This window comes from Silurus meridionalis, chromosome 28 (genome assembly GCF_014805685.1).
Source record: "Silurus meridionalis isolate SWU-2019-XX chromosome 28, ASM1480568v1, whole genome shotgun sequence".
Classification (NCBI taxonomy): Eukaryota; Metazoa; Chordata; class Actinopteri; order Siluriformes; family Siluridae; genus Silurus; species Silurus meridionalis.
The window spans coordinates 8741767-8769143 of NC_060911.1; the positions used below are offsets into that span (position 1 = coordinate 8741767).

At 41.2% G+C, this 27377-nt stretch overlaps 1 protein-coding gene across 34 annotated transcripts in view; it reads left to right on the forward strand.

Moving 5' to 3' along the window:
* LOC124381468 (receptor-type tyrosine-protein phosphatase delta-like) overlaps nucleotides 1-27377 on the forward strand; it is a 434510-nt gene that overhangs the window by 402127 nt on the left and 5006 nt on the right. For all 34 annotated transcript variants that reach the window (XM_046843111.1, XM_046843117.1, XM_046843118.1 and 31 more), the window contains 10 exons: nucleotides 656-779; nucleotides 8960-9135; nucleotides 11267-11386; nucleotides 12682-12836; nucleotides 18854-19139; nucleotides 21001-21179; nucleotides 21495-21621; nucleotides 22196-22321; nucleotides 24509-24663; nucleotides 26026-26161. In XM_046843111.1, coding sequence (XP_046699067.1) covers nucleotides 656-779; nucleotides 8960-9135; nucleotides 11267-11386; nucleotides 12682-12836; nucleotides 18854-19139; nucleotides 21001-21179; nucleotides 21495-21621; nucleotides 22196-22321; nucleotides 24509-24663; nucleotides 26026-26161 — 1584 coding nt within the window. The remainder of the gene's footprint in view (nucleotides 1-655; nucleotides 780-8959; nucleotides 9136-11266; nucleotides 11387-12681; nucleotides 12837-18853; nucleotides 19140-21000; nucleotides 21180-21494; nucleotides 21622-22195; nucleotides 22322-24508; nucleotides 24664-26025; nucleotides 26162-27377) is intronic.

Genomic DNA, 27377 nt, shown 5'->3' on the forward strand with positions numbered 1-27377 from the left:
ACAATGACCCGAAGCACACAGCCAGGATAACCAAGGGTGGCTCTGTAAGAAGCATATCAAGGTTCTGGCGTGGCCTAGCCAGTCTCAGACCTAAACCCAATAGAGAATCTTTGGAGGAGCTCAAACTCCGTGTTTCTCAGCGACAGGCCAGAAACCTGACTGATCTAGAAGATCTGTGTGGAGGTGGGCCAAAATCCCTCCTGCAGTGTGTGCAAACCTGGTGAAAAACTACAGGAAATGTTTGACCTCTGTAATTGCAAACAAAGGCTACTGTACCAAATATTAACATTGACTTTCTCAGGTGTTCAAATACTTATTTGCAGCTGTATCATACAAATAAATAGTTAAAAATCATACATTGTGATTTCTGGATTTTTTTTAGATTATGTCTCTCACAGTGGACATGCACCTCGATGACAATTTCAGACCCCTCCATGATTTCTAAGTGGGAGAACTTGCAAAATAGCAGAGTGTTCAAATACTTATTTTCCTCACTGTATACACACACACACACACACACACACACACACACACACACACACACACACACACTAACCCTGCAATCTTTCAAGTACAGGGGGGAAGAAATCGTACACAGTTACACCACTCAAGAGCATAACAGTAGAGTTGATTATTGTTTGTATTTCTATTACAGTCTATAGATCCAGGCCAGCAGTTTACATGGGAACACTCGAACCTGGAGGTAAACAAAGCCAAGAACCGCTATGCCAATGTCATCGCCTACGACCATTCCAGGGTGCTGCTGTCCTCTATAGATGGTACGTCTGGCCTCAGGCTTCTTTTTTTTTTTTTAGCTTTTAGCATGCATTATTTGACATACTAATAATAGGTTTTGCAATTACACTGCCATGTTAGCTGTCAGCTTACACAAATGTCTTAATGAGAAAATCATTTTTCAAATAATGGTGTGTGACCCTCAGGTGGTCACTGTAAAATATAAGTACACACATTTTTTTCACATTTCCATTCCTATCTATACATATGGATGAGAGATTAAAGCAGCACGTTGAAGCAACAGTACATTACCAATGAAATCTTACACTGAAACAGACCTAAGGTCTAAAGTGGCATCTATTCCTCCTTAATGTAGCATGACACTGACTGTATAAGATCTCTATGGAAATCTGATCACTCATCTTGCATTGGAGGCTTCCATCGCATTTCATCCCCCAAGTCAGCACAGCCCTGTGTTTGTCCTCACTAAGCTCTCCGAACTGATTTCCCTCTGATGGGACACACATATTTGGGAAACTGATGCGTTGCACGCTAACATCTGGAGTTGAGAGCCCTCGCCTCTTCGTGTTTGCTTTGATTCGAAAAACTTGTACACGCGAGAGTTAGCCAGAGCTTCTGGCTGATGTCGACTGGCTTCGAGCTGCCTGTGATTTAGTACGCAGAGGGCAGAACAAAATAAACACAGTAGGAAAGAAATCTGTGTTGCAATCAGGAAATTTTCAAATGGCAGCGCAGTAGGAACCGTTCTGAAGTTTTTTCAGCTCGCCCTCGAGGACCCCTGCCAGGCTTCATCTTTGTTCTATTTCAGCGTTCAGCACCGTCTGCGGCTGTAATCACAGAGTATGGAGTTCTGATTACCCGGGCCAGGTGTGGCAGGAGACAGAGTACAACAAAACAGTGGTTTAGGGATGTTGAGGAACAGATTACTTATGTGTTTTTTGCTTTTCTTATGCTCCATCTCTCTTTCTTAATGGTGTATAGTTAAACTGATCAGACGTGACACCAACACTTGTTTCGAATAGCCTTTATTTGTCACATATACATTATAGTGTATTTTTTCTTCGCACATCCCAGCTTGCTCAGAAGTTGGGGTCAGAGCGCAGGGTCAGCCATGATACGGCAACCCTGGAGCACAGAGGGTTAAGGGCCTTGCTCAAGGGCCCAAGAGTGGCAGCTGGGCGATTTAGGGGTTTGAACCCCCGACCTGCCGATCAGCCCAGCGCCTTAACCACTGAGCAACCCCCCCTCATTTGCTTTTGCATCAAGAAACACACTTCCTTTTGGGCCCTACATGCACTTTCGACTTCAGACTTTTACACTTACATGCAATCTGTACCTGTATATCAGAACATTCTCATTCTTTATGCTTATACTCCAGTTCTTCTGCGTGGATATTATTTCACTCATGCAATAATCAAACTGACAAAAATGCAGGCGATATGAGATTTATCTATTTGTTCAGCTTATTTGTTTTTTTTTGTTGCAATGATGACTTCCAAACATTTTGGGGGTAATCTTGCCTGGATACTGTAGATGTGGGACTGTAGCTTATCCCAAGAGGGTTTTTTCTACCAATACACTCAAACTAATGGCGTTCCAATAAAACATAGCTCGAGTGTATACCTGCCAGAAATCCATATCCAAGTTTATATAAATGAGAGAGAGAGAGAGAGAGAGAGAGAGAGAGAGAGAGAGAGAGAGAGAGAATCCTTAAATCTCTTAACTGCTGGACTCTGTAAAGGTCAGAGGATGTAATGTCTCATATTTATAGGCCAGCCGGCTACAGCTTTTCACTGCTCAAGAATTTTATTACTGATCTTGCAGATTTTTCATACACACATAAATCTAACAGAGAAAAATAACACACTGTTACTGGTTATAGTGTAGAACAGGACTCCCATGACCTGAGATGAGTTTTTACACTTTTATAGGCATTATATATCTTTAAACCATGTTGCCAATCAATTTGTCTGGGGCTTCACACAACTGGATTAAGAGTTATAGATTTTTTTTTTTCCTTCTGAGGAGCAGTAAATTAGAGATTATTATAAATATATTATAAATATAAAAGTAGAAATCCTATAATTCTAACACATAAATAGCTCATGTCTTTGCCATTTGTTATCAGTTTAGAGTTATCTTTAATATATTTTATATGTTCTGGAAGGAGGTTCAACAGTGTGTAACAATCTGTAAGTGACACAGTAGAAGGCTATGGATGTGTTGGTTTTTTTTGTGGTAACATTTTATATAACTTGACCTACTGGATAATTTGTCTTTAACTTTTTAGCCTTTATTTACTTTTCTGAATTGTTAAAAAAAAGAGGAAAAAACAGCTAGTGAGGGTGATTGTGCCTTCTATCAGTGAAATAAAAGGGATCATTGTGAAGATCTCGCAGTGTAAAAGAGATAATATATTAAAGGAACTATATATTACTGGAAAACATTCAACTTTGTCAGTTACACGGTAAGAAACTTTACCACAGCCACGCTTAACTGTGCTATCATGAGCCATATGTCGATGCATTTCTTAAATTACAGTGAGTAAAATATAAAGCGTTTCTGAAGAACACTTTTACTATTCGATAAGTGAGAGAACTTTATCAAGCGCTTTGAAGCTGCTGGTTTAATTAAAAACGTAGGAAGATTGGATCAAGCAAAATTCCTCAGCACCAAAGCATAAAAACATATTAGCTTCCCTCAGACATCTAATATCTTAAAAAGTCGAAAATAAAAGTAAATAAATAAAAATCTGACGTGCATAAAAGTTTTCAGCTCGTTTTAACGCATAAACGTATATCTAATTTGATTCCAGTTGACATATAGTGTATAATCAACACGTAGACAATTATTCCTATACTGAAAAAAAAAATACAAAATAATAAAAATAAGTGTTAGTAGTTTATTTTTATCAATTAACAAAATGGAAAGTAAATTAACAGCCTGCAAAACAAGGTGCATCTGCACCGTTTTTCTTGATGGGACTCTGCAGGTACTGTGGGTTGTTCTAAACATCTTGGAGAACTAACCACAGATATTCTCTGGATGTAGGCTGCTTTAACTCCTTCTGTCTTTTCATATAATACCAGACAGACGTGGTCTGTGGGGACCAAACCATCACTTCCTGGACTCCTTGTTCTTTTCTATGCTGATGTTTTTAATTGCTTCATATTTGGGGTCGTTGTCCTGCTGCAGAATTAATTCCGAGCCAATCAGATGCCTCCCTGATGGTATGGCATAATGGATAGATATCTATCTGTATTTCTCAGCATTGAGGACCATTTGACCGGATCTCCAACTTCATTTGCATAAATGCAGTCCCAGACTTTGAAAAGAACCTCCACCAGTCTGCTTTACTGTTGCTTGCAGACACTCATTATTGTACCACTCTCCAGCCCTTTGGCAAACAACTTGCCTCCTGCTACCTCCAAATATTTAACATTTTGACTCCTCACTCCAGAGCACCTGCTGCCATTTTTTGCCATAGTTCCTATTCACACTCAGTTCCTATGTTTTCATGCATAATTAAGTCGCTTAGCCTTGTTTGCACATCATAGGCTTTTTGGCTTCAGTTCTCCCATTAAGACCACTTCTAGACAAACTAGATGGGTGTACATAGGTCTTACTGGCATCTGCCAGTTCTTTGCTGATATCACTGCTGGACATCTTTCAATGTTGAAAGGAAGTAAGCATGATGTGTCTTTCATTGAAGATCCCTTGGGGCGACCAGTGCATCTATGATCCTCAACATTTTCTGTTTATTTGTGCTTTTTCAAAATAGCTTGAACACCATATCTTGAAACCACAGTCTGCTTTGGCTGGGAGAGACCTTGCTGATACACTACCTTTGTCTTGATGTATGATCTGTGTCATGAAACTGTCTTCCACAACCTCACCTCAGAAGCTGTTCCTCACCCAGGTTTAAGATTTCTACACAGCTGTTTCTGATTCAGTTAATGACCGTGTTTGAACCTACATGTGAAATTGATTAGCATTAGCACCTGCTTGGTATAATTGGTTAATCACACACATGATTATCCTACAAAATCGCAATGTACAAGTGTATGAATTGTGCAGGTATCACATCTCTCTCACTCTCTTTTGCGTGCTCTCTCTCTCTCTCTCTCTCTCTCTCTCTCTCTCTCTCTCTATCTATCTATATATACATATATACATATACATATACAGAGAGGAAAATAAGTATTTGAACACCCTGCTATTTTGCAAGTTCTCCCACTTAGAAATCATGGAGGGGTCTGAAATTGTCATCGTAGGTGCATGTCCACTGTGAGAGACATAATCTAAAAAATAAAAATCCAGAAATCACAATGTATGATTTTTTAACTATTTATTTGTTTGATTCAGCTGCAAATAAGTATTTGAACACCTGAGAAAGTCAATGTTAATATTTGGTACAGTAGCCTTTGTTTGCAATTACAGAGGTCAAACGTTTCCTGTAGTTTTTCACCAGGTTTGCACACACTGCAGGAGGGATTTTGGCCCACTCCTCCACACAGATCTTCTCTAGATCAGTCAGGTTTCTGGCCTGTCGCTGAGAAACACGGAGTTTGAGCTCCCTCCAAAGATTCTCTATTGGGTTTAGGTCTGGAGACTGGCTAGGCCATGCCAGAACCTCGATATGCTTCTTAGAGAGCCACTCCTTGGTTATCCTGGCTGTGTGCTTCGGGTCATTGTCATGTTGGAAGACCCAGCCTCGACCCATCTTTAATGCTCTAACTGAGGGAAGGAGGTTGTTGCCCAAAATCTCGCAATACATGGCCCCGGTCATTCTCTCCTTAATACAGTGCAGTCGCCCTGTCCCATGTGCAGAAAAACACCCCCAAAGCATGATGCTACCACCCCCCATGCTTCACAGTAGGGATGGTGTTCTCGGGATGGTACTCATCATTCTTCTTCCCCCAAACACGTTTAGTGGAATTATGACCCAAAAGTTCTATTTTGGTCTCATCTGACCACATGACTTTCTCCCATGACTCCTCTGGATCATCCAAATGGTCATTGGCAAACTTAAGACGTGCCTGGACATGTGCTGGTTTAAGCAGGGGAACCTTCCGTGCCATGCATGATTTCAAACCATGACGTCTTAGTGTATTACCAACAGTAACCTTGGAAATGGTGGTCCCAGCTCTTTTCAGGTCATTGACCAGCTCCTCCAGTGTAGTTCTGGGCTGATTTCTCACCTTCCTTAGGATCATTGAGACCCCACGAGGTGAGATCTTGCATGGAGCCCCAGTCCGAGAGAGATTGACAGTCATGTTTAGCTTCTCCCATTTTCTAATGATTGCTCCAACAGTGGACCTTTTTTCACCAAGCTGCTTGGCAATTTCCCGTAGCCCTTTCCAGCCTTGTGGAGGTGTACAATTTTGTCTCTAGTGTCTTTGGACAGCTCTTTGGTCTTAGCCATGTTAGTAGTTGGATTCTTACTGATTGTATGGGGTGGACAGGTGTCTTTATGCAGCTAACGACCTCAAACAGGTGCATCTAATTTAGGATAATAAATGTAGTGGAGGTGGACATTTTAAAGGCAGACTAACAGGTCTTTGAGGGTCAGAATTGTAGCTGATAGACAGGTGTTCAAATACTTATTTGCAGCTGTATCATACAAATAAATAGTTTAAAAATCATATATTGTGATTTCTGGATTTTTTTTTTTTAGATTATGTCTCTCACAGTGGACATGCACCTACGATGACAATTTTAGACCCCTTCATGATTTCTAAGTGGGAGAACTTGCAAAATAGCAGGGTGTTCAAATACTTATTTTCCTCACTGTATATATATATATATATATATATATATATATAGTGACCTTCACAAGAAGAAAGCACTATGGTGATATCCTTTTATCATAATGAAGTCAGTGTTAATAGAGAGTTCTACTGACATCAGGATTAATAAGGATTTGCAATAGTGAGTCGTTATCTTTTTATTAAAGCAGATCAAGCTTTTAGCTCCACATACTGTACCTTGTGGCTTTAAAAAGATTAATTTAACCTGGTAAAAACAAATGTTAAAGTCTCTCAAGGCAGCTTGAGTGTTAACAGTGTTTCGAGCTTGTGAATGCTTGTCCCTGTGAGAAATACCAGAGACGCCCGTAATAAATGAACTCAGGATTGTAAATCTCGAGCTGTGAAAGGCTGTTGTTTGTATCTTTTTTAGTGCATTTCTATTATTTAAAATGAAAAATATAAATCTGAGGCCTGAATCTACACACATTTTTTTTTTTTGGTCACTGTAGGCTTTCTTATGGCTCTAACTGCAGGAAATAAGAACAACTAATACCTTAGAGGTTTTTGCTATAATTGAGTCATTAAATTATCCTGAGAGTTCCAACATATTGAAATAACTGAATTAGCAAGTGATAATCAGCCAAACAAGACACACAAGGAAAATGCAAACGAATCCATTTTTTGTTCAGTAAATAATTTATTATCCACCTACACTTGGAAAAAAAACATGTTCTTCAACAGCAGATCACAGTCATCCATGATTTTGAATCTTATGTGTCATCAAGTTCAAATGAACACAGAGTTTAATATATTCCAAAAGGTGATATATGCATTTAACTACTGCATGAATATAATATTTTACGTTTGACTCAGACTTTGTAGTACCCTCATTATATGATTTATCATATTTTTGTATTATTATTATTTTTTAAGCAAATCCTGACTGACATGCCAGACAGTTCACTTTTGCCCCTCATACCTTCCCAGTGCTAATTTATGCAAGACATCCTATTGTTTTTTTTTTCTTCTTTTTTGCCAATGTTTCATTACAGTTTGAAAAGAGAAAGCAAGAGAAAAACGAGCTTAATTGTCTTTATCCATTGTCCATAATCCTGAGCAGACAGCTCCAACCAAGAGAGGAGGATTAAACCAAAATGAGGAGCCTGCATATAGAGAAAGCCCAGAAAGAGCTTATATCCTTTTTTTTTTTTTAATTCAGCTGAATAATTTACCTGAGAGTGTGAGAGAGAGAGAGAGAGAGAGAGAGAGAGAGAGAGAGACAGCGTAAAAAAGAGAGGGAGAGTGGGGGAGTCCTGGAAGTGAAAGCTGCAGACAGATGAGCTTTATCTCACTGCAGCATGTGTTTCATGAAGCTCTGGGCCTCCAGTCCTCCAGCATCGACTAGCTGTCAACCTTGTGGAAAAGACCACACAGCTTTCATTTAGAGAGATCAAGCAAAAGGTGGAGGGAAGAAAAAAAAAAAAACCTTCTCTCTCCTCTCTCATTTTGCTCGAATCGCTACTTATTTCCATTTGCTTAGTAAATATTTGAGGGAGAAGTGTGTGAAAAGTAGTTTGGCACCTTTACAAAATATTATTTTACTCTGAATAATTAAATAGCGAGTATCCGGATGTTCACACGGATAAGTTTGACTGGCGGTGGCGTGTCACAGGAACCCGGTCTAAAGTGCAGTTAGTGGAAATATTGAAAAAGGGAGGAAGACGGATTATGTGCGTTTGGCACGGTTTTTAGCTGCCCTGCCACTCCGGGTGGCTTTATAAAACCTGCAGCTTGAGGCTCAACCAAAAAAAAAAGCGTGCTCGGCATTAAATGCTCACTATGCATTAGTGTAGAAGCAGTCCAGGCATTGCAGCAGGAAGCCGTCCATCCACACACAGATTCACTCTGACGGCCGCCAGGAACCCAAACCAAAGTGTTTAATGTCGCAATCACTCACACGTTTAATCACTCACTCGCTCATTTCTCCGATTACTCACGCACTCACGGTCAAACAAGCTCACTCGTTCACACGCACACCCTCAAACCTATTCTCGTCTAACTCACTGACGGACACGCCGTTTTTCAAACGTGTGAAGTTTTCTGTGAAGTCGACGTCACGCAGTGTCTTTTAAAAGACAGCACCGTATAACGTCACAGATAAAGATTGCGATTTCTCTGTGAAAAGATAGATACATGTTACAAATTGCAAACACACACATACATGCTGTATTCATTTCAATTATGACAGTCCTCATTCAATTAGCACTCACTCATTCAGTCGCCTCAGCTTTGTTATTTGAAAGCCAAACAATCAGGAGATTAACAGAATCCCGAAAGCACTTATTGTGCGACTTGAACAATCTGCATAGAAATGTAAACCTGAATCAGAATTCAATTCCAGCGCTAATCCTGCTAAACCTAGCTGGCCTGCTAACTCGATCTTTCCCCTGCAGCCATTCCAGGGAGTGACTACATCAACGCCAACTACATCGACGGTTACAGAAAGCAGAATGCTTACATCGCCACACAGGGCTCTTTGCCCGAGACCTTCGGCGATTTCTGGAGGATGATCTGGGAGCAGCGCAGTGCTAACATCGTCATGATGACCAAGCTGGAGGAACGTTCAAGGGTAAGTCAAGATAACTTGGGTAAATTATTTCTAAGAAATAAAATCAATGGGTGTCAGTAATGTTCAGATGCCTTCACGTGTTTTCTCCAAGATATGCCGCATTACGTTTCACAAAATGCCAGTTTCATGGCTTTATTACTGACATGTTTCGGTTCTGAGCTCATGATATCTAGACCCTGTGCTTCCGTGAAACGTTTCTCTGTTAGAAATGGACTAAACATTATGTTAATGGACCTCAAAGTTGGCACGTTCTTGAGGTTTATCGATAATTTATGGAACTTTGGTTAGCTTTCTATAGTTAAGTGTAATCACACTAATTCTATACATATAGAGTCTTTTTTTTTTAGTTCTGTACTTTGGACCTGTTTGACAAGTTGCTGTGTAAAAGCCACAAGTTCCACGAGATAAATTTTGATGTCTTTTAAAATTAATGAACTCATTACACAACAGTGTACCGTATTTTTCGGACTATAAGCCGCTACTTTTTTCCCACGTTTTGAACCCCGCGGCTTAAATATATGGATTTTTCCTGGGTTTTTCCCGGTTTCACAAACTTCAAGCCAAAAAACTGAGCGACATAACGTTAGACCAATAAAATTTTCGAACGGAAACGAAAAAACGCACTTCACCTGTGTTCTGAGCTGCACGGCATTGGGAGAAAAAACTTCCATCGGGTGATTTTTAAACACACGACGATGCCAAAAGAAAAACTCGCGAGAGAAATAGTTGTGAAAGGAAGGAGGAAGACAGTGAACAATGACTTTCTTGGTAGGCTACTGTTTAGATACAAGCCATTGTAACGCGTTGAGTCTGGGTGAAGGGAGCGCTCGCTAACTCCAGTTGCAACAGAAATCATATAAGCACAGACAGGTTTTCAAAACTCGTGCTTTTTTATTTTTCTTGGCAACAGCGTTACGGGTTAGTCAAAGAAACTTAGAAATGAGCATCAGAAAAGAATAAGGACATATTCCTCGGTCTTGCACACATGCAGTAATAGCAAAAGAAATGCGGCGACAGGCTATTCCCAAAATGCCGCTCTGCTCTTAAAGGAGCCACAACATATTTCACCCGTTACACCGTGTAACAGACACTGTCTTTCATTAAAGTCTGTGTAAAGTTCATTAGTTTCAGTGTAGTACTTTTTTTTTTTTTTTTGTATTGAAAGGTGTTCTAAACCGCTTTTCTTTACAATATGGAACAATTTACTAACACTTTCAAATGTGCAATTAGTCTCCTCTATAATCAACAGGCACCTTTTCTTTTACAAGCACAGTACAGTTACTTCAAGACTCCTAGCGTCTGTGTCTCTCATTTTGGTGAGGCAGCAACCATACTGTAATGGAACAATGTTTTATTGGGCACTTGCTGGGATACAACAGTGTGTAATCATAATAAAGCCTAGGCCATAATGTGATTGGAAAAAAAATAAATTATAGCGTCTGTCAGGCTAAGAGAGAAAAAAAAAAAAAACGCCGTCTGCGTTAGTGCCGCTGCCAGTTTCGGCTCCATTGCAAAATAAGGAGTCAGCAGAAAAAGAAAAAGTGGGAACAAATGGCCTGATGTCAGTAGTGTCCTTTTGTTCACGGTTTCCTTTCAAATCATCTTTCCCCGCCAAATAGCAACGTCCAAAAGATTTATCCTTAATACACAATTGCTTTTACACCAGATCTGTAACTCAAACATTGTTTTAACTGAATTCTGAGGTAATCCTGCCTGATTGTAGCATAATTTGGGCTGAACTCTTTTCAAACTCTGAGCTAATCCTGTTTTTTCGTAATGTGGATTTGGCTAGTGACATAGCATTAGCTGACCCGGAGCTGTACTGAAGAACTAAACTCTGAGGTAACCTAAGTGTTTTTGAGGCCCGAATGTTGTTTCTATTACGTGTTTAACCAGACTCTAAGGGAAAAGTGTGCATTTGTAGAGTGGATTTCGCCAAACTGTGTTTATAAAATCGATCAATTAAACGCTTAGATATATAAATAGGCTACAATACATGCCTGTTGAATAGGTTGGGGTATTTGTGTGTATTTGTTTCATCACTTTGGCTGAACTCCATGTCTGATTGTAGCATAGCCTTAGCTGATCTGTGTTTGTACTAAAAGCTAATTGCGTATATGTGTGTGTGCAGGTCAAGTGTGACCAGTACTGGCCCAACAGGGGATCAGAAACATACGGCCTGATACAGGTGACGCTGCTGGACACAGTTGAGCTGGCCACCTACTGTGTCAGGACGTTCGCACTTTATAAAGTAAGTCAACATCAACAAAAAAGGAATTATGTTCAAGTATGAAACATCTAACTATACTAATAGCACACTAGCGCTCACCAACACATGCACCCACAGCCCCTCAAACACTATCATTCTCGATACAAAAATCCTACATTAACTTTGCAACAGCAGTACTCTCAAATACACCAGTATTTTCCATAACACACATTCACACAAACACACACCTATTTTAGCTAACAAAAATGATCATTAACGATCAAACGGCAACATTCTCCATAACCCACATGTACATTTATCAACAAAATCAACGTCAAATATAAAACACCAGCATTCCTTGACATGTAAGCCTTTACTATATCACACACAAATACACACACACACGCACACACCTATATAACCAACAAAATCTACATTCATCAACAAACACTAAAATTCCCCAACACCGTAAATGTTTTACAATTATTAAACAGAAATATCTTACAATTTACAACTGATATTTCTCAACACACCAGTGTTTACATCATACACACACACACACACACACACACACACACACACCTTCAACATGCTGTCATTCTCTAACACACACAAACACATACGTGCACACGCCAAAATATCAATCAATATCAATATATATATCAAACATCAATACAACCAACATGCTGTCATCCTCCAACACACACACACACACACACACACACACACACCCACACCCCCACATGTGCACATGCAAAAATTTCATTCAATATCACTTTATATTAAATATCAATACAACCAACACACTTTCATCCTCCAACACACAAACACACACGCACACATACTGTACAAACACACGTGCATACACTAAAATATCAACCAATAACTTAAACATCAATATAAGCTACATGCTTTCATCCTCCAACACACGTGCACGCACACACACACACACACACACACACACACACACACACACACACACACACACACACATCAATACAGTATCAGCACAAAAACATCTTGTCTTCTCCCAAAACACACAGACACACCAACGTTAACCAAAAGAAACATTCCACAAGGCCACACTTCCTACACTACATAAACACAAATCCACAAAAATCTTAACAAAAACATTTGAAACTGAAAACCTATAAAACCAACTAAATCAACTAGATTTAATCAATGGAAACGTTATTTCACCATGAAACTTGAGTATTGCCCAACCAGCATTCTCCATCACACATAGGCAAAGTAACACACTCACACACACACACACACCAGTATGAACCAACAGAAAAACATTCTGTGGAACACAACACGTTGTGTGTTTATTACAGAGTGGCTGTAGTGAGAAGCGGGAGGTGAGGCAGTTCCAGTTTACGGCGTGGCCTGATCACGGCGTTCCCGAACACCCCACACCGTTCCTGGCCTTCCTGCGCCGGGTTAAAGCCTGCAACCCTCCAGACGCCGGGCCTATGGTGGTGCACTGCAGGTACGACCCCCAACTCACAACACACTCAGCCGTATACAACCCTCAACAATCACAGTGTCATAACACTTTTCTCCAGAATTCTTTTTCACATGCACCTTTCTGTCTGTGTCCCCGTGTCCACTCTTTCCGTCCATCCTGATCGTCCTTCATTCTTAGGACTTTTAATGGAGGTCTGAGATGTGCTGAGATATAGATCGGAAAGCTTGATACACTTCACAATTTATCATACAGACTGTGGTGTATTCTGAAGGAGAGCGAGAGAGAGAGAGAGAGAGAGAGATTGGAAAAGGAACAAACTTACATTTGAAAAGTGACAGAAAGAAGACTGGATTAGGCAGGAATTAAAAGCAAAAGTTAATTAGCACTCCCAGCAGACTCTCTTTCAATTGAAAACCCTTTTCTCTCTCTCTCTCTCTCTGTCTCTTGTACACTCCCCTTTATGCAGGAATTAATGTCAATGCTTAGACAGCAACTTTTAATTCCTCCGCCTGCATCAGATAAAGCGTGCTCAATCCACAAGTCTTAAGCCCCTTAGAGAACATGGGAGCATATCTCCAGCTCCTTTCAGCTGACCATTTCATGGGTGGCAGCGGATAAAACGGTCGCTCTATTTATTTCCTTTCCTCCATTCCATCAGAAGGGTTTTGGAAGGTGTCGAGGCGGCGCAGCGGGTCGTGTGCGCTCCGGAGATTATGAAGCCGTTTATGCGAGCACATTTGCGAGCCTAAACAAAAGAAGAAGAGATTGTTAGGCTTGGTGGTAATTAACCAGCAGACCTCCCCCGCAGCTCCTGGTGTAATTAGCTGGACAGAAAGAGAGACTGTGTGTGTGTGGGTGTGTGGTGTGTGTGTGTGTGTGTGTGTGTGTGTGTGTGTGTGTGTGTGTTTACACACAAGTAAAAAAAAATGCCAGTGCCCATGGAAGAGAACTTGCCCGTAAAAAAGATTTACTCCAATACTGATGACATATTTAGTGTGTGTGTGTGTGTGTGTGTGTGTGTGTGTGTGTGTGTGTGTGTGTTTACATGTTTACATTCATTCCTTTCTAATGCACTGATGACAAAATGCCACAAAGTATATTTAAAATGCCTGAGTGGTATGTGGTTAAGGCTCTGGGTTACTGATCGGAAGGTCGGGGGTTCAAACCGCGCTATTGCCAAGCTGCCACTTTCGGGGCCCCTGAGTAAGGCCCTTAAACCCCATGCTCCAGGGGTGCTCCATCATGGCAGACCCTGTGCTCTGACCCAACCTTACTAAAATCGCTGGGATCGGCAAAGGAAGAATTTCACTGTGCTGTAAAAGTACTTGTGAAAAGTATAAAGCACTTTTCTTTCTAAACTCTCATTCTTTCAGAGTCTCTATATTTTCCTTGCACTTGCAAACTAAACCAGAGCTTTTTTTTTTTTTTTTTTAAAGTGTCCACGTTTCTCCTAAATACCAGAGGTTCTAACTTTTTAGTGTTCATATATAATCTATATACGCTGACTAACCCCCAGGAGTATCATCATGCACAGCGAGTGTACGAGGGTTAAGGTAGCACTAAAATGAAACCTGAGTGGTTTAGAGATCTTGTTCCTTGTCCCAGAGACAAGCATACATCGGAATTTCTGTAAAAAATACATTGGAAGATTTTTTTTTTTTATAGATCGTCAACTATGATTTATTTTTTTTTTGCTGACATATTCTGTACTATTCTTGAGTCAGAAAGCTTGCTGTTTAATCGAAAAAGCAATTCAGTTTAAATATACTATCGGGGCATCTACAGTTCAGGCATGTCAGATACATTATATGGACAAAAGTATTGGACTTTCCCAGCCGTATGTGGTTCTTTCCAAAATTGTTATTGTATATGGTGTCTTCGGATGCAGTAGCGTGACATCCCCTTCACTTGAACTACGAGACCTAAACGTGTTCCAGCATGACAATACCCCTGTGCACAAAGCAAACTCCATGAAGATCTGCTTTACATGGGTTGGAGTGGAACATCTCCTGCTACAAAACTCTAACTCTCAACCCAATTGAACATCTCTGGGAGGAATTTGAACACTGACTGCACCCCAGACCTCCTCAATTAACCTACATCAGTACCTGCCTTTACTAACACCCTTGTGTCAAGTCTCCACAAGCGCACTCCAAAACCTAGTGGAACATCTTCCCAGAAGTTTGAAGGGAGTTATAAGAGCAAATTGGCACTAAATTTGGAATGCGATGCTCAAAAAAGCAATACGTATGACGAGGTGTCCGCAAACTTTTGGCAATATAGTGTATCTTTTGGTCACAGTCCATGTGGCTTTTTGACTTCATCAACCCATTTGACAGCTGACCTCACCTCAGACTTGGACTTCAAACTCCAAAAACACCACGTATGGTGGTCAATTAGTGAATCTGAAGGTTGTGAGTTCAAATCCAAGCTACACTACGCTGTAATTCCTGGGCCCCTAAACAAGGCCCTTAGCTGCTAAGTTGTATGAATGATATAAACGTAAATGTCTGTAAATATGTGTCTTACCCATAACAAACAAGATTCATGATGCGAGCAAATCCACACAGGTAGTAGAAATGCAAAGTGCTGCTTCTCAGTGCCTCTCCGATTGCTCTTAACCTGAGAAGACATCATATTTTTCTGCACTCTGTGTACTTGATATTAAACCACGGTGTCATTTAAAAAAAAAGGAGGTTCGAACACGGTGCGTACGGCTGCACGATCCCAGGCGTGGAGTAAAGCCAATGCTTGCTTATGACTCCAGTATGTGAAATCAGACATGCTTTAAAAACGCATCAATCACCCAGCCTGTCTCTCTCTCTGAGCTGAAGTAAAGCTCATACGGGGGAGCAGTAAATCCAGGAACGTGTTTCCCCATTCGGCCGTAAAAATAGGGGAAGTCACGGCAGGCACGTTTCCCGCCGTTGCCCAAGACTTGCAGGTTGTTGTGGCGACGGGGCCACTCGGAGACGTGTGTAGCCAGGCGTTATGGCAGCAAATGGGAAAGCCCATCCCGTGGCATGATTGGATGTTACAGGGGTCAGTGGTTTCTGAAAGAACAAAAGAGAGCGAGCAAGAGAAGGAGAACGAGAAAGAAGGAGGGGAAAAAAAAGATGGAGTCCCCCGAGGTGCACATTACTTGGTTTGTGTACACAGTGTACCGTCGCGCACCACGCGCGGTTTTGTTGTGTATTCATGCTGTGCTGTCTAAATGAGTCCGGCTCAGGTTAATGAAGTGAACCCGAAGCCTCTGTAGAGAAGACAAAGATGTGGACGTCTGACTCCAGGGGTGAAGGAATGCAGGCTGTCTATTTTCTCGTCTCGGGTTTCAGGAGGGCCAGGGACAAAAGGACAGAAATATCGAGAGATAAACTCTGCATAAGAATGCAGAGCTGAAAAAGACTTGTCGCACGTCTTTGAAAAAAAAAAACTCTGAACAGCAGTGTGTGTGTGTGAGGTACTTTTGAACCTGGATTGAATCCATATGCAAGGATTTTTTTATCGCCTACTATCCCAGGAAACTCAGAAAACTAATGTGTGATTCATTGTAGAAATATCTGAAACAAATTCCCTCACTGTTTCTCAAGATTTCTCATTCAGCAAGAAGGACAGGACCAGCTGCTTATTAACAAATCTCTCTATCCATCTCTCTTCCCGTGCGATCCGCTGAGGACAACGAATGTATCATTAGACTAGATCATAATTATAACCATATGCCTCTTGAATAAAGATATTGAGTAACACGCTTCCCAGGACCTGGATCCATGACGTGGCGCTTTTTCAACACTCAAGGTGAAGCTTTGGCTCAGACCTGCAGCGATGATCTCATCAAGGAAATGAGATCGGACGAAACTAAAAAGCTCACTGATTCAGCAATCAATCTCTGAAGTATGTTAGCGTTCAAACATTCCCATCCAGGCCCGGGTGCACAGCGGGTCGGAGCGGTAATGCGGAAATATGCGGCGTTTAATGAAGAGCTATGGCTCGGCTGCTATTTCCCCACCATTATGCCTCGTTAACGCGGAGCGCTAATGCTAATCGAACTGCAGCTAATCGAACTCAGCTGCATTGCAAGAGGTTGCTGTTGAAAGTCACAGAGAAGTCAGAGATTTTTTTTTTCTTCCAGCACTAGAGGTGGATGTGATTCTGAAATAGAGGGTTGCTATAAAAGAGAGGAAGTGAGTGAGTGGCAAATAGACAGGTGGAGGTGGAAAAGCAACTGTGGAGTTTGCGTTTGCTGCACTGCAGTATCTCTTACCATCTCTGATTACTGTGTGCACTGGGCAAAACCTAGCTTACTACACCTCCCTCTCTCTCTCACGCACCCTCGCTCTGAGCTGAGGTAAGGATTTCACCACTCTCTGGCACAGCGAACTCTCATCCGTGTCTTCCAGCACACAGACGAATGAATTTGCTCATCTCCTGGCTAGCAATCACACTCTGATTATAATGCGTATGCTGGCACCGTTTAGACACATGATGATTCCCCCCCCCCCCGAAGTGTGCACCTGGAAAAAAGCCCCTCTCAGCAGCACCCTACTACACAGTGTGTGCTCTCCAAGATATGTGCATGCAGGAGACGCAACTGGTTGTGTTCCCACAAACACACAACGATGTGATCCTCACATTTACAATTCAGCAGCAGGTAGTTAAACACTCAGTAAACAGAGATTTGTATGCGGATGATCTCAGAAATTCCAAGTGGTTATATGAAAATTGGCAGAATACATACATACCGTATTTTCCGGACTATAAGCCGCTACTTTTTCCCACGCTTTCAACCCGGCGGCTTAAACAACGAAGCGGCTAATGTATGGATTTTTCCTGGGTTTTTTCCCGGTTTCACAAACTTCAAGCCAAAAAACTGAACCCCATAACATTAGACCAATGAAATTGCGGAACGGGTTCAGGTGAACCAATGAAACTCTTTATATTAAATCAGATGCGCTCCAACTGAATTGGGCCGCACCACATCATAAATAGGGATGATGTTCTTCTGACATTTGACCTGCCGCTCACTCGGACTGTCAACAGAAAATGTGAATCATTCGTCACGCTGAAAACAACCGGGCATGAAAAAACACTTCACCTGTGTTCTGAGCTGCACGGCATCGGAAGAAAAGATTCACCGATGGTGATTTTTAAACGCACGACGATGCCAAAAGAAAAACTCTCGAGAGAAATAGTTGTGAAAGGAAGGAGGAAGACAGTGAACAATGACTTTCTTGGTAGGCTACTGTTTAGATACAAGCCGTGTAACAGACACTGACTTTCATTAAAGCCTGTGTAAAGTTCATTAGTTTCAGTTTCGACACCTGCGGCTTATAGACAGGTGTGGCTTATTTATGTTCAAAATAAAAATCTTGTCAAATTCAGTAGGTGCGGCTTATATTTGGGTGCGCTTAATAGTCCTATGTGAATATGACGCATCACGAGACTACGGAGACCGAGGCGTGTCCTGAGAGACATAGAATACAGAATACAGATTAACATGGCAGAGGTAGAGCTGCGTCATCCTAGAGACGGAACGAGAAACGTGTTCTACATGGTTTTTTTTTGTTTGTTTGTTTTTTGCTCTACAAAGGCGTGTTTGTGAAATGCGGTAGAAGTCAGAAGGCACCTAAGTAAATTGATGATTTGCTATCCGTCTGAACCGAAGAAATAAGAAGTTGCTCATCAGGGACAAACGAACTTACAAAGAACATATTTACTTTTAATCGCCACATTATCTGTGTAAAGCTGCTTTGAGACAATGTTCATTGTTAAAAGCGCTATACAAATAAAAATTAATTGAATTGAATTGAATTGAATTGAAATAAAAGCGAACTATTAGTTCCCTATTGAATTGCACAGCATTATATGTTTTCTATTGGATTGCATTGCATTGAATCACCTTTTTGTTGCATCAAATCGAAATCAGATCGCACTGCATCGTAATAGGCAAGATAATTAAAGCTAATTAAAGATGAGTAAGCTAAGCTAATGACATATTAGTTTAAAATATGAACTTTGTGAATCTGTTCTCCCCTGAACAGCGCCGGCGTGGGTCGAACCGGCTGCTTCATCGTGATCGACGCCATGTTGGAGCGGATCAAGCACGAGAAGACGGTGGACATTTACGGCCACGTGACGCTGATGCGAGCCCAGAGGAACTACATGGTGCAGACGGAGGACCAATACGTGTTCATTCACGACGCTCTGCTGGAGGCCGTGACCTGCGGCAACACGGAGGTCCCCGCTCGCAACCTGTACGCCTACATTCAGAAACTCACCCACATCGAGACGGGAGAGAACGTCACGGGCATGGAGCTGGAGTTCAAAGTATGTTCGAGTACAACCACTTTGTATATACATATTAATTGTGAAATGAAAATTTGTTTAATCTACATGTTCTTAGGCACATTTTGTATCATTTTTGTAACGCTTGCTCCAGTCTCAGCAATCTTCTGATATCCAACAGATCTATAGCACAAGGGTTCAGTGTAATTTTGAATGAAATTGGATTTCAGTGGCATAAACACATATTTTTGATTAAATATGCCATATATATATATATATATATATATATATATATATATATATATATATATACACCATAAAAGCTTGTAGCTTCTTGCTCACAGAAAATGTTCTTTTGCCTTTTGTCAGTGGCTTGGTGGCATTTTACACTGCAGTTCCTCAAACAACAAGAGCGAAAAAAAAAAGTATTTACTGAGAGTCAGAAGGTGATGGAGTATCCAAGGCTGAGCACATCGCCCGATCCTGGAGTGCGAGGCGTTTCTCAGACTTGGCTGCAATGATTTTACCCCCTCACTAAGCCACGTTGGGTTCTTTTCCACTTCACTTTACTGCTGCTGCACAGACACTGTGGGGCCTGTGGTTTCTTCTGTGCCACTTAGCCGGCTACAATGCAAAGACCCAAAGACCCCAAGACCCTCTGACATAAGCTGGGAATGGACTCACTCTCTATTACTTTCATCATTTCAATGTGTTTTCCATACATCCTCACATACTCCACCTCTTCCAGATCTTTCTTTCTCTGTCTTTCTCACAGTTTTACCCTTTCTTCCTCTCTCTTTCCTCTTACTAACATTACTAACAGGAAACATCAAACCCGAAATCGAATGAATAAATTCAAATCTACACAGTACACAGTTCAATTTGTCAGCCATCAATTTAACCCAGCGGGTTATTTAGCGACATCTTACCTGATCCATGCAGCGTCAGAGAGAGCTTCAGCTGTCAGCTGTCTGATTAGCTTCATGGGTCTCTCTCTCGCTCTCTCTTTTTTTTAATGCATTTTGCTGATAAGTAAAACTGCTGTTTTGTCCACTGAGAGCCATTTCATTGTATTATTCACTTCTTGGAGACAATCATAAATGGAACAGCTGCAGTCCTTGGGCATTGCTAAAAACACCACCATAAGTCATCTCTCTCTCTCTCTCTCTCTCTCTCTCTCTCTCTCTCTCTCTCTCTGTGTGTGTGTGTGTGTGTGTGTGTGTGTGTCTGTGTGTGTGTACAAATTTTCTATTACTATTAGAATAGTATCAGTGTTTGCTTCAAAATGAAAAAATAGAGAAGAAAAGAGATTACTTTTTTTGGAAAAAAATCCGATGTGTAGATGGATGGATGGATGGATGGATGGATGGATAAAAGGATGGATGGATAAATGGATGGATGGATAATTGGATCTATGGATGGATGGATAAAAGGATGGATGGATAAAAGGATGGATGGATAAATGGATGGATGGATGGGCGTTAGTTTGGAAGCTCGGAATGAACAGACTCGTATATGAATAGACAGATGAATAAATTATCAATAAATATTGAATTGGTGAGTGGATAGTATCTTACTGGTTAAGGCAAACGCTTTTGTCTATGAGTAAATTATTGAATGAAATGATAGGTGGAGAGGTGAATTTGTAAATAGATGGGTATAGTGGGCTGGGTGGAATATTTGGCAGAAGAATGAATGAAAGGACTGAAGAATAGAGGGTTGTATAAATAAATGGATAGCTAGATTTATAAGTGAGTTTATGCATAAACTTTATTCAGATTTCTTAAGAGTAAATGTGATGCCACCGATTAGTGTGTATATACTTTAAAAACTTGAATGTTTAAAAATAAAAGTATGCTGTAGCCACCATTAACTGCGATTTTTTTATTTCGTGACTCTGTAGCGCTTGGCCAACACGAAGGCTCACACGTCACGCTTCATCAGTGCCAATCTGCCCTGCAACAAGTTCAAAAACCGGCTGGTCAACATCATGCCATACGAGTCAACACGAGTATGTCTGCAGCCCATCAGAGGGGTGGAAGGATCTGATTACATCAATGCCAGCTTTATCGACGGGTACCGGTGAGTAAACATCGGCTGCATTGAAGGTTCTTTATTAGTTGTATTGAATGGAACTGGAACGCTCTAGAACCACTAGTATTAATCTGAAAATAATATTACAAACACAAAGGTATGATTTTTAATGCTTTGGGTTAGACGAAGGACCAAATCTTAATAGAGGACTGAGGAAAAAAGAGCATGTACAACATGCAAAGACCTGCTGCCCTTTGTTATTTAAACATCATGTCATGTGTAATTGCTATAAGTGCTTATAATTGTGTATAAGTGTGGCTATTATTTACTCCTATCCTCTGTTTTTTTTTTTTTACCATCCAGGCAGCAGAAGGCGTACATCGCCACGCAGGGCCCTCTGGCTGAAACCACAGAAGACTTCTGGAGGATGCTATGGGAGCACAACTCCACCATCGTGGTGATGCTCACGAAACTCCGAGAGATGGGCAGGGTGAGAGTGAGAGAGAGAGAGAGAGAGAGAGAGAGAGAGAGCAAGGCGTCTGACATCTGCTCAGTTATTCAGTTAGAAAATTCCGCCCACTTGAAAAAAAGTGTGTGCAGGGCAAATTACAGCATGCTTTAATAAATAGATAGAACCAGAATCCCACACACTCATTTTTTTTTATGCCCCGCTCTTCCAGTTTCTTTTTCTTTTTTTTTTTTTTTACACAGTAAGGCAGGTCTATAACCAATAGCTTGTAATAAGTGAGAAACTGCAAGACTTTACACCCACACTTTATGACCGTAATCAACAGCTTGTAATATGCTTGTAATATTTATCATACTTTTTTTACAGGATACAGATTGTTCATGTATTAATTCGATTGTGCACATAAAATTGTTTTAATGGTTATTCTGTAAAGAATAACGAATAAAATCAGGTTTTGGTTCCAAATCACATGTTCACACCAACAATAGTGTAATCTTCGCTTGATTTCGATGATGTCAGAAACATATAAGTGCAGATATTTTAGAAAGTTTGGTCCAATTATCATTTTCTGACTCTGTGTGTGTGTGTGTGTTAGGAAAAATGCCATCAGTATTGGCCAGCAGAACGCTCTGCTCGGTATCAGTACTTTGTGGTGGACCCCATGGCCGAGTACAACATGCCTCAGTACATCCTACGAGAGTTTAAAGTCACCGATGCCAGGGTAAGATTTTCATCCCAGACTGTAGGTGTCATCAGTTTTGTAGTGTTTTATTCTCGTTTTGATACACTGTACATAACTGGAACATGTTTTGAGAGCTGAAATCCTGAGGATGTGACGTTTTTTTTGTGGTTTGGAGATAATAGCTGCAGGGTAAAAAGCTTAGTGTCGAAGCTGTTCAGTCATGAGCGTTTGAATAAACAGTGTTCGGCAGCTAACGCTCTCCCCCGAGTGTCTTCAGCTGCTCTGAAATATTAGATAAAATCTTCCTTAAAATAAAGTCTGTTCTAATCACATTTTAAATAAAATATCAAAGAGACACTAGTCAGTGAAAGGACTCTAAAAAAATCGGTTTGATAAAAGCAGCAGAAAAGCAGTTTGAATAGATTGAACCTAAATAATCACCGTATGTAGACTATACGAGGTGGAATGAAAGTTTCGAGACTAATGGTGCTGACTGGTGCTTTTCTGAACACTGCGATTTCATCAACAAGTTAGAAGAAGGAGCAAACGTGAAATTCTGAGTGAAACTGGGCAAATCTGCCACAGAGACGTTTGACTGGACGTATTTTTGACCTACGGCGATGCCGAGACGAGTCGCCCTAAGTGTTTTAAGCGGCACGCGAGCTTCAAATGCGGAAGAACATCGCAAGAAGACGGCAAGAGATCAGAAAGACCTCCAACGAGCTAAAACCCCGCAAAAGTCAAAACCCTTCAGCAACTTGTTCATGATGATCGTCAGGGAATGATCCACGCGATCCTCCTGCGGACTTTGGCCTCTTCCCGGAGATGAAGGTCCACTAGTGTGGCAATCCAGGACGAATTGCAGAAGGTGCTTGACAGAAGAAGACTCCTCGGACATATTTCAGAAGTGGATGAACACTGGGGGTGCTGTATTGCTGTGCAAATCTCTAAACGTTTTGATACCACCTCGTACAACAGAGGAAATAAAGTTATTGAACTGTAAAATGGAAGATGGAATAGTCTAGAAGTTTTTTGTGTGGTCTGGTGCTGAGCGGTCTCTCAGTCCATGATTACATGCTGTACAAGCCCGTGTAATGCTTTGGACGCCCTTCAAAAGCGGCAGTTGAAAGCTGATAAAAATGTAATATAGAGATTTGCTCTAAACTTGTTCTGGGTCTTTACTTGTAGCGATATACTGTCAGTGTCTCAGGGGATTTCCATGTGTTTGGTGAAGAGGTGAACTTTCCTGTCAGGTTGGTATAGAGTGCACTGGAGTAAATAATTATAGGCATTGTAACATGTCAGTCCAGAAACAAAAGTAGCGACTTATTCCATCTAAGGCTTCTATGCTCCTCGGGTTTGTAGTTCAGCCCGGTGGCAGGACTAAAAACGGTGTAGCTTTCCATATTTAGGCTTCAGCGTATCTCTGAAACAACTCACACCTCCAGAGCTTTGCTCAATAACACGGCACATCAAAGGAGTCAGTCTTTTTTTTTTTTTTTTTACACGCAGTCGCTTGTTAATACGATCAGGTGAACAGTGTCGCATATCTTTTGTTGGCTTCGAGTCTCTCAGGGATTTGGACTCCTCCGCATTTGCGTAACTCTCTGATATGTTTAGCACGAGCGTCAGGGTGCCATTACTGAGAAACTGAGATAGACATGTGTTAAGGCTGACAGAAAAAAAAAAACATCCAGTGTGATCATTGCTTTGAGGAGAAACTCATTCATGACACAACGTCTTTTTTTTTGGAGTGTTCGCCATTAGTTTGATGCCTCGAAGTGTTCATTATCGAGTGCTTTAAAGTATACCGTTTTTTACTCGTTTTGCTGTGTTTATAAAACTTGTATAAGAGCAGTGAATCAGAAGAGCCTGTGAGGCGTGTGTGGCGCTGAAGACACATCTACACTGACTGACCATAAATGCACACTGACTCTAAAAACATGTACAGTCCTCAGACGACCAGCGAATGCACCCATCGAAATAATGCAATTCACAGGTCCTACTTCACTTTTCCTGTTCAGCAGACCAATAAACATGAGAACCGCTCTGAGAAATTTGAGTCCTCTGGTGACATGGTGTGTACGTATGCAGAATGGGGCATAAGGGGTTTGTTGACATGTTTATATAACCAGTGTAGTAGATCATGTGCTAAATTGTGTGCATCCAACAGTAATAAAGAAAATCTGTAATTTGTGCCATTTGTGTTGTTATGTTGTATTGCAGGACGGACAGTCCCGGACGGTGCGGCAGTTCCAGTTCACCGACTGGCCTGAGCAGGGCGTGCCCAAATCAGGAGAGGGTTTCATCGACTTCATCGGCCAAGTGCACAAAACAAAGGAGCAGTTTGGCCAGGACGGACCAATCACAGTGCACTGCAGGTATACACCGTATATACATGCATGTTTACACTGACCGTGGATTACTTCATGACATACCGTATTTTCCGGACTATAAGCCGCTAATTTTTTCCCACTCTTTGAACCCCGCTGCTTAAACAATGAAGCGGCTAATTTATGGATTTTTCCTGGATTTTTCCCGGTTTCACAAACTTCATGCCAAAAAAACTGAGCCCCATAACATTAAACCAATGAAATTGCAGAACGGGTTCAGGTGAACCAATGAAACTCTTTATATGAAATCAGATGCGCTCCCACTGAATCGGGCCGCACCACATCATAAATATGGATGAGTTTCCTCTGACGTTTGACCTGCCGCTCACTCAGACTGTCAACAGGAAATGCGAATCATTCATCACGCTGAAAATAACCGAGCATGAAAAAACGCACTTCACCTGTGTTCTGAGCTGCACGGCATCGGGAGAAAAACTTCACCGATGGTGATTTTTAAACGCACGACGATGCTAAAAGAAATACTTTCGAGAGAAATAGTTGTGAAAGGAAGGAGGAAGACAGTGAACAATGACTTTCTTGGTAGGCTACTGTTTAGATACAAGCCGTGTAACAGACACTGTCTTTCGTTAAAGCCTGTGTAAAGTTAATTAGTTTCAGTGTAGACACCGAGGCTTATAGACAGGTGCGGCGTATTTATGTTCAAAATAAAAATCTTTGTCAAATTCAGTGGGTGTGGCTTATATTTGGGTGCGCTTAATAGTCCGGAAATTACGGTAATTATAACACAATGACAGGTAAATAACACTAATTATCTCTTCATCATGGCACCTGTTAGTGGGTGAATTTATTAATTAGGCAGCAGCTGAACATTTTATCCTCAAAGTGTTAGAAGCAGGAAAAATGGGCGAGCGTAAGGATTTGAGGGAGTTTGACGAGGGCCAAATTGTGATGTCTAGATGACTGGGTCAGAGCATCTCCAAAACTGCAGCTCTTGTGGGATGTTCCCGGTCTGCAGTAGTCAGTATCTATTAAAAGTGCTCCAAGGAAGGAACAGTGGTGAACGGGCGACAGGATCATGGGCGGGCGAGGCTCATTGATGCACGTGGAGAGTGAAGGCTGGACCGTGTGGTCCGATCCGACAGACGAGCTCCTGTAGCTCAAATTACTGAAGAAGTTCATGCTGTTGATGTTCGACGGGTCAGAACCGTTTTGGCAGCAAAAGGGGACCAACACAATATTAATCTGCTGGTCATAATGTTATGCCTGATTGCTGTATTTTATGATCAGCAATTTCTTTTAAGCACAGAAGAGTTTTACCAGTCTCTCTCTCTCTCTCTCTCTCTCTCTCTCTCATTCTCTCTCTTATATTCTCTCTTTCTCTCTTACTAGTGCGGGTGTCGGAAGGACAGGAGTCTTCATCACTCTTAGTATTGTTCTGGAGAGAATGAGGTATGAGGGAGTAGTGGACATCTTCCAGACAGTCAAGATGCTGAGGACACAGAGACCAGCCATGGTACAGACAGAGGTACGGACACACGCACACGCACACACACACACACACACACACACACACACACACACACACACACACACACACACACACACACACACACACATCAGTTGTTTCAAAGGTGCACGCTAATTACTATCCTATGAAGATGAATAAAATAATTGAGTCTTGCCAAATGTACTTATTTGATCATTAACGTAATTAAAATGTTCTGTTCTCATTGACAGAAACAGAGAAGAACAATAACGCAGAACTGTGCTCAGAGTGTACAGTGACTGAGGGATATATGTAGTGGTGCAGCATTGAAATATTGTGTGAGAGCAGGAAATTTAGTGTATTACAATTCAATGACTTGAATAATAAGGTTCTGATCAGGTAAATGTTTGAATTTGTATTTGATTAATAGTGTATTAAAAAGATTTGGGGTGTAGAGCTGAGTGTAGATTAATAATGAGTGTAGGTTTGTGTGTATCAATATTTAGCTGCTCGGCTCTTGATGTTCATTTATGTCAATTTCAGCAAATCCCTGAGGTTAGCAATGTAAATGATTTCAGATAAGCAACTTCACACTTGAAAAAAAAAATTGCCTCTCTACAGTGCAGGTGGAGGGGGGGGATAGTTTGGGGAGATCAATGAGGACAGAGTGACAGACGTGATACTATATGGCCCGCTGAGCAAAATAGTGCCTTATGTTACTTTTCTTTTTTTTTTCTGACTGTGCAGCAGATAAAGCTGAGCTCTTGACCCTCATGTACTTTGCAGAGAGCTGAAATGATGGCTTTCTGTAGATATGAGAGGCCCAGAGCAAAAACCGTGCCTGAGCAGAATGCATACAGACAGGGGCTGTGTTTCAGTACTGCTTCAGTGCACCCTTGAGGAGTAGAGGCACATCGTTACACATTGTGGCCTACAATCACTATTTATCCAGCTATAAAGTGACCTGCTTCTAAAAAAATAAAAAATAAAATTACATTAGCATAATTACATCCGAGCATTTGTTGCTTATTACCATTAATATGACGGCATCTGATGAATCAGAATTGAGAATTCAGCAGCATCATGGTATAAATTGTTGAAAATGATTTAAAACCAATGTCTGATACACAACTGCAGAAGTCCTGAGATCACAAGTGCTGTTAATTAGAGCAACACTAGTATCCGGGTTATATTATTCAGCCAGGCTTACATCCAATCCCATCCCAAGGAATACGGTGGTCCCCCGGAATTAATG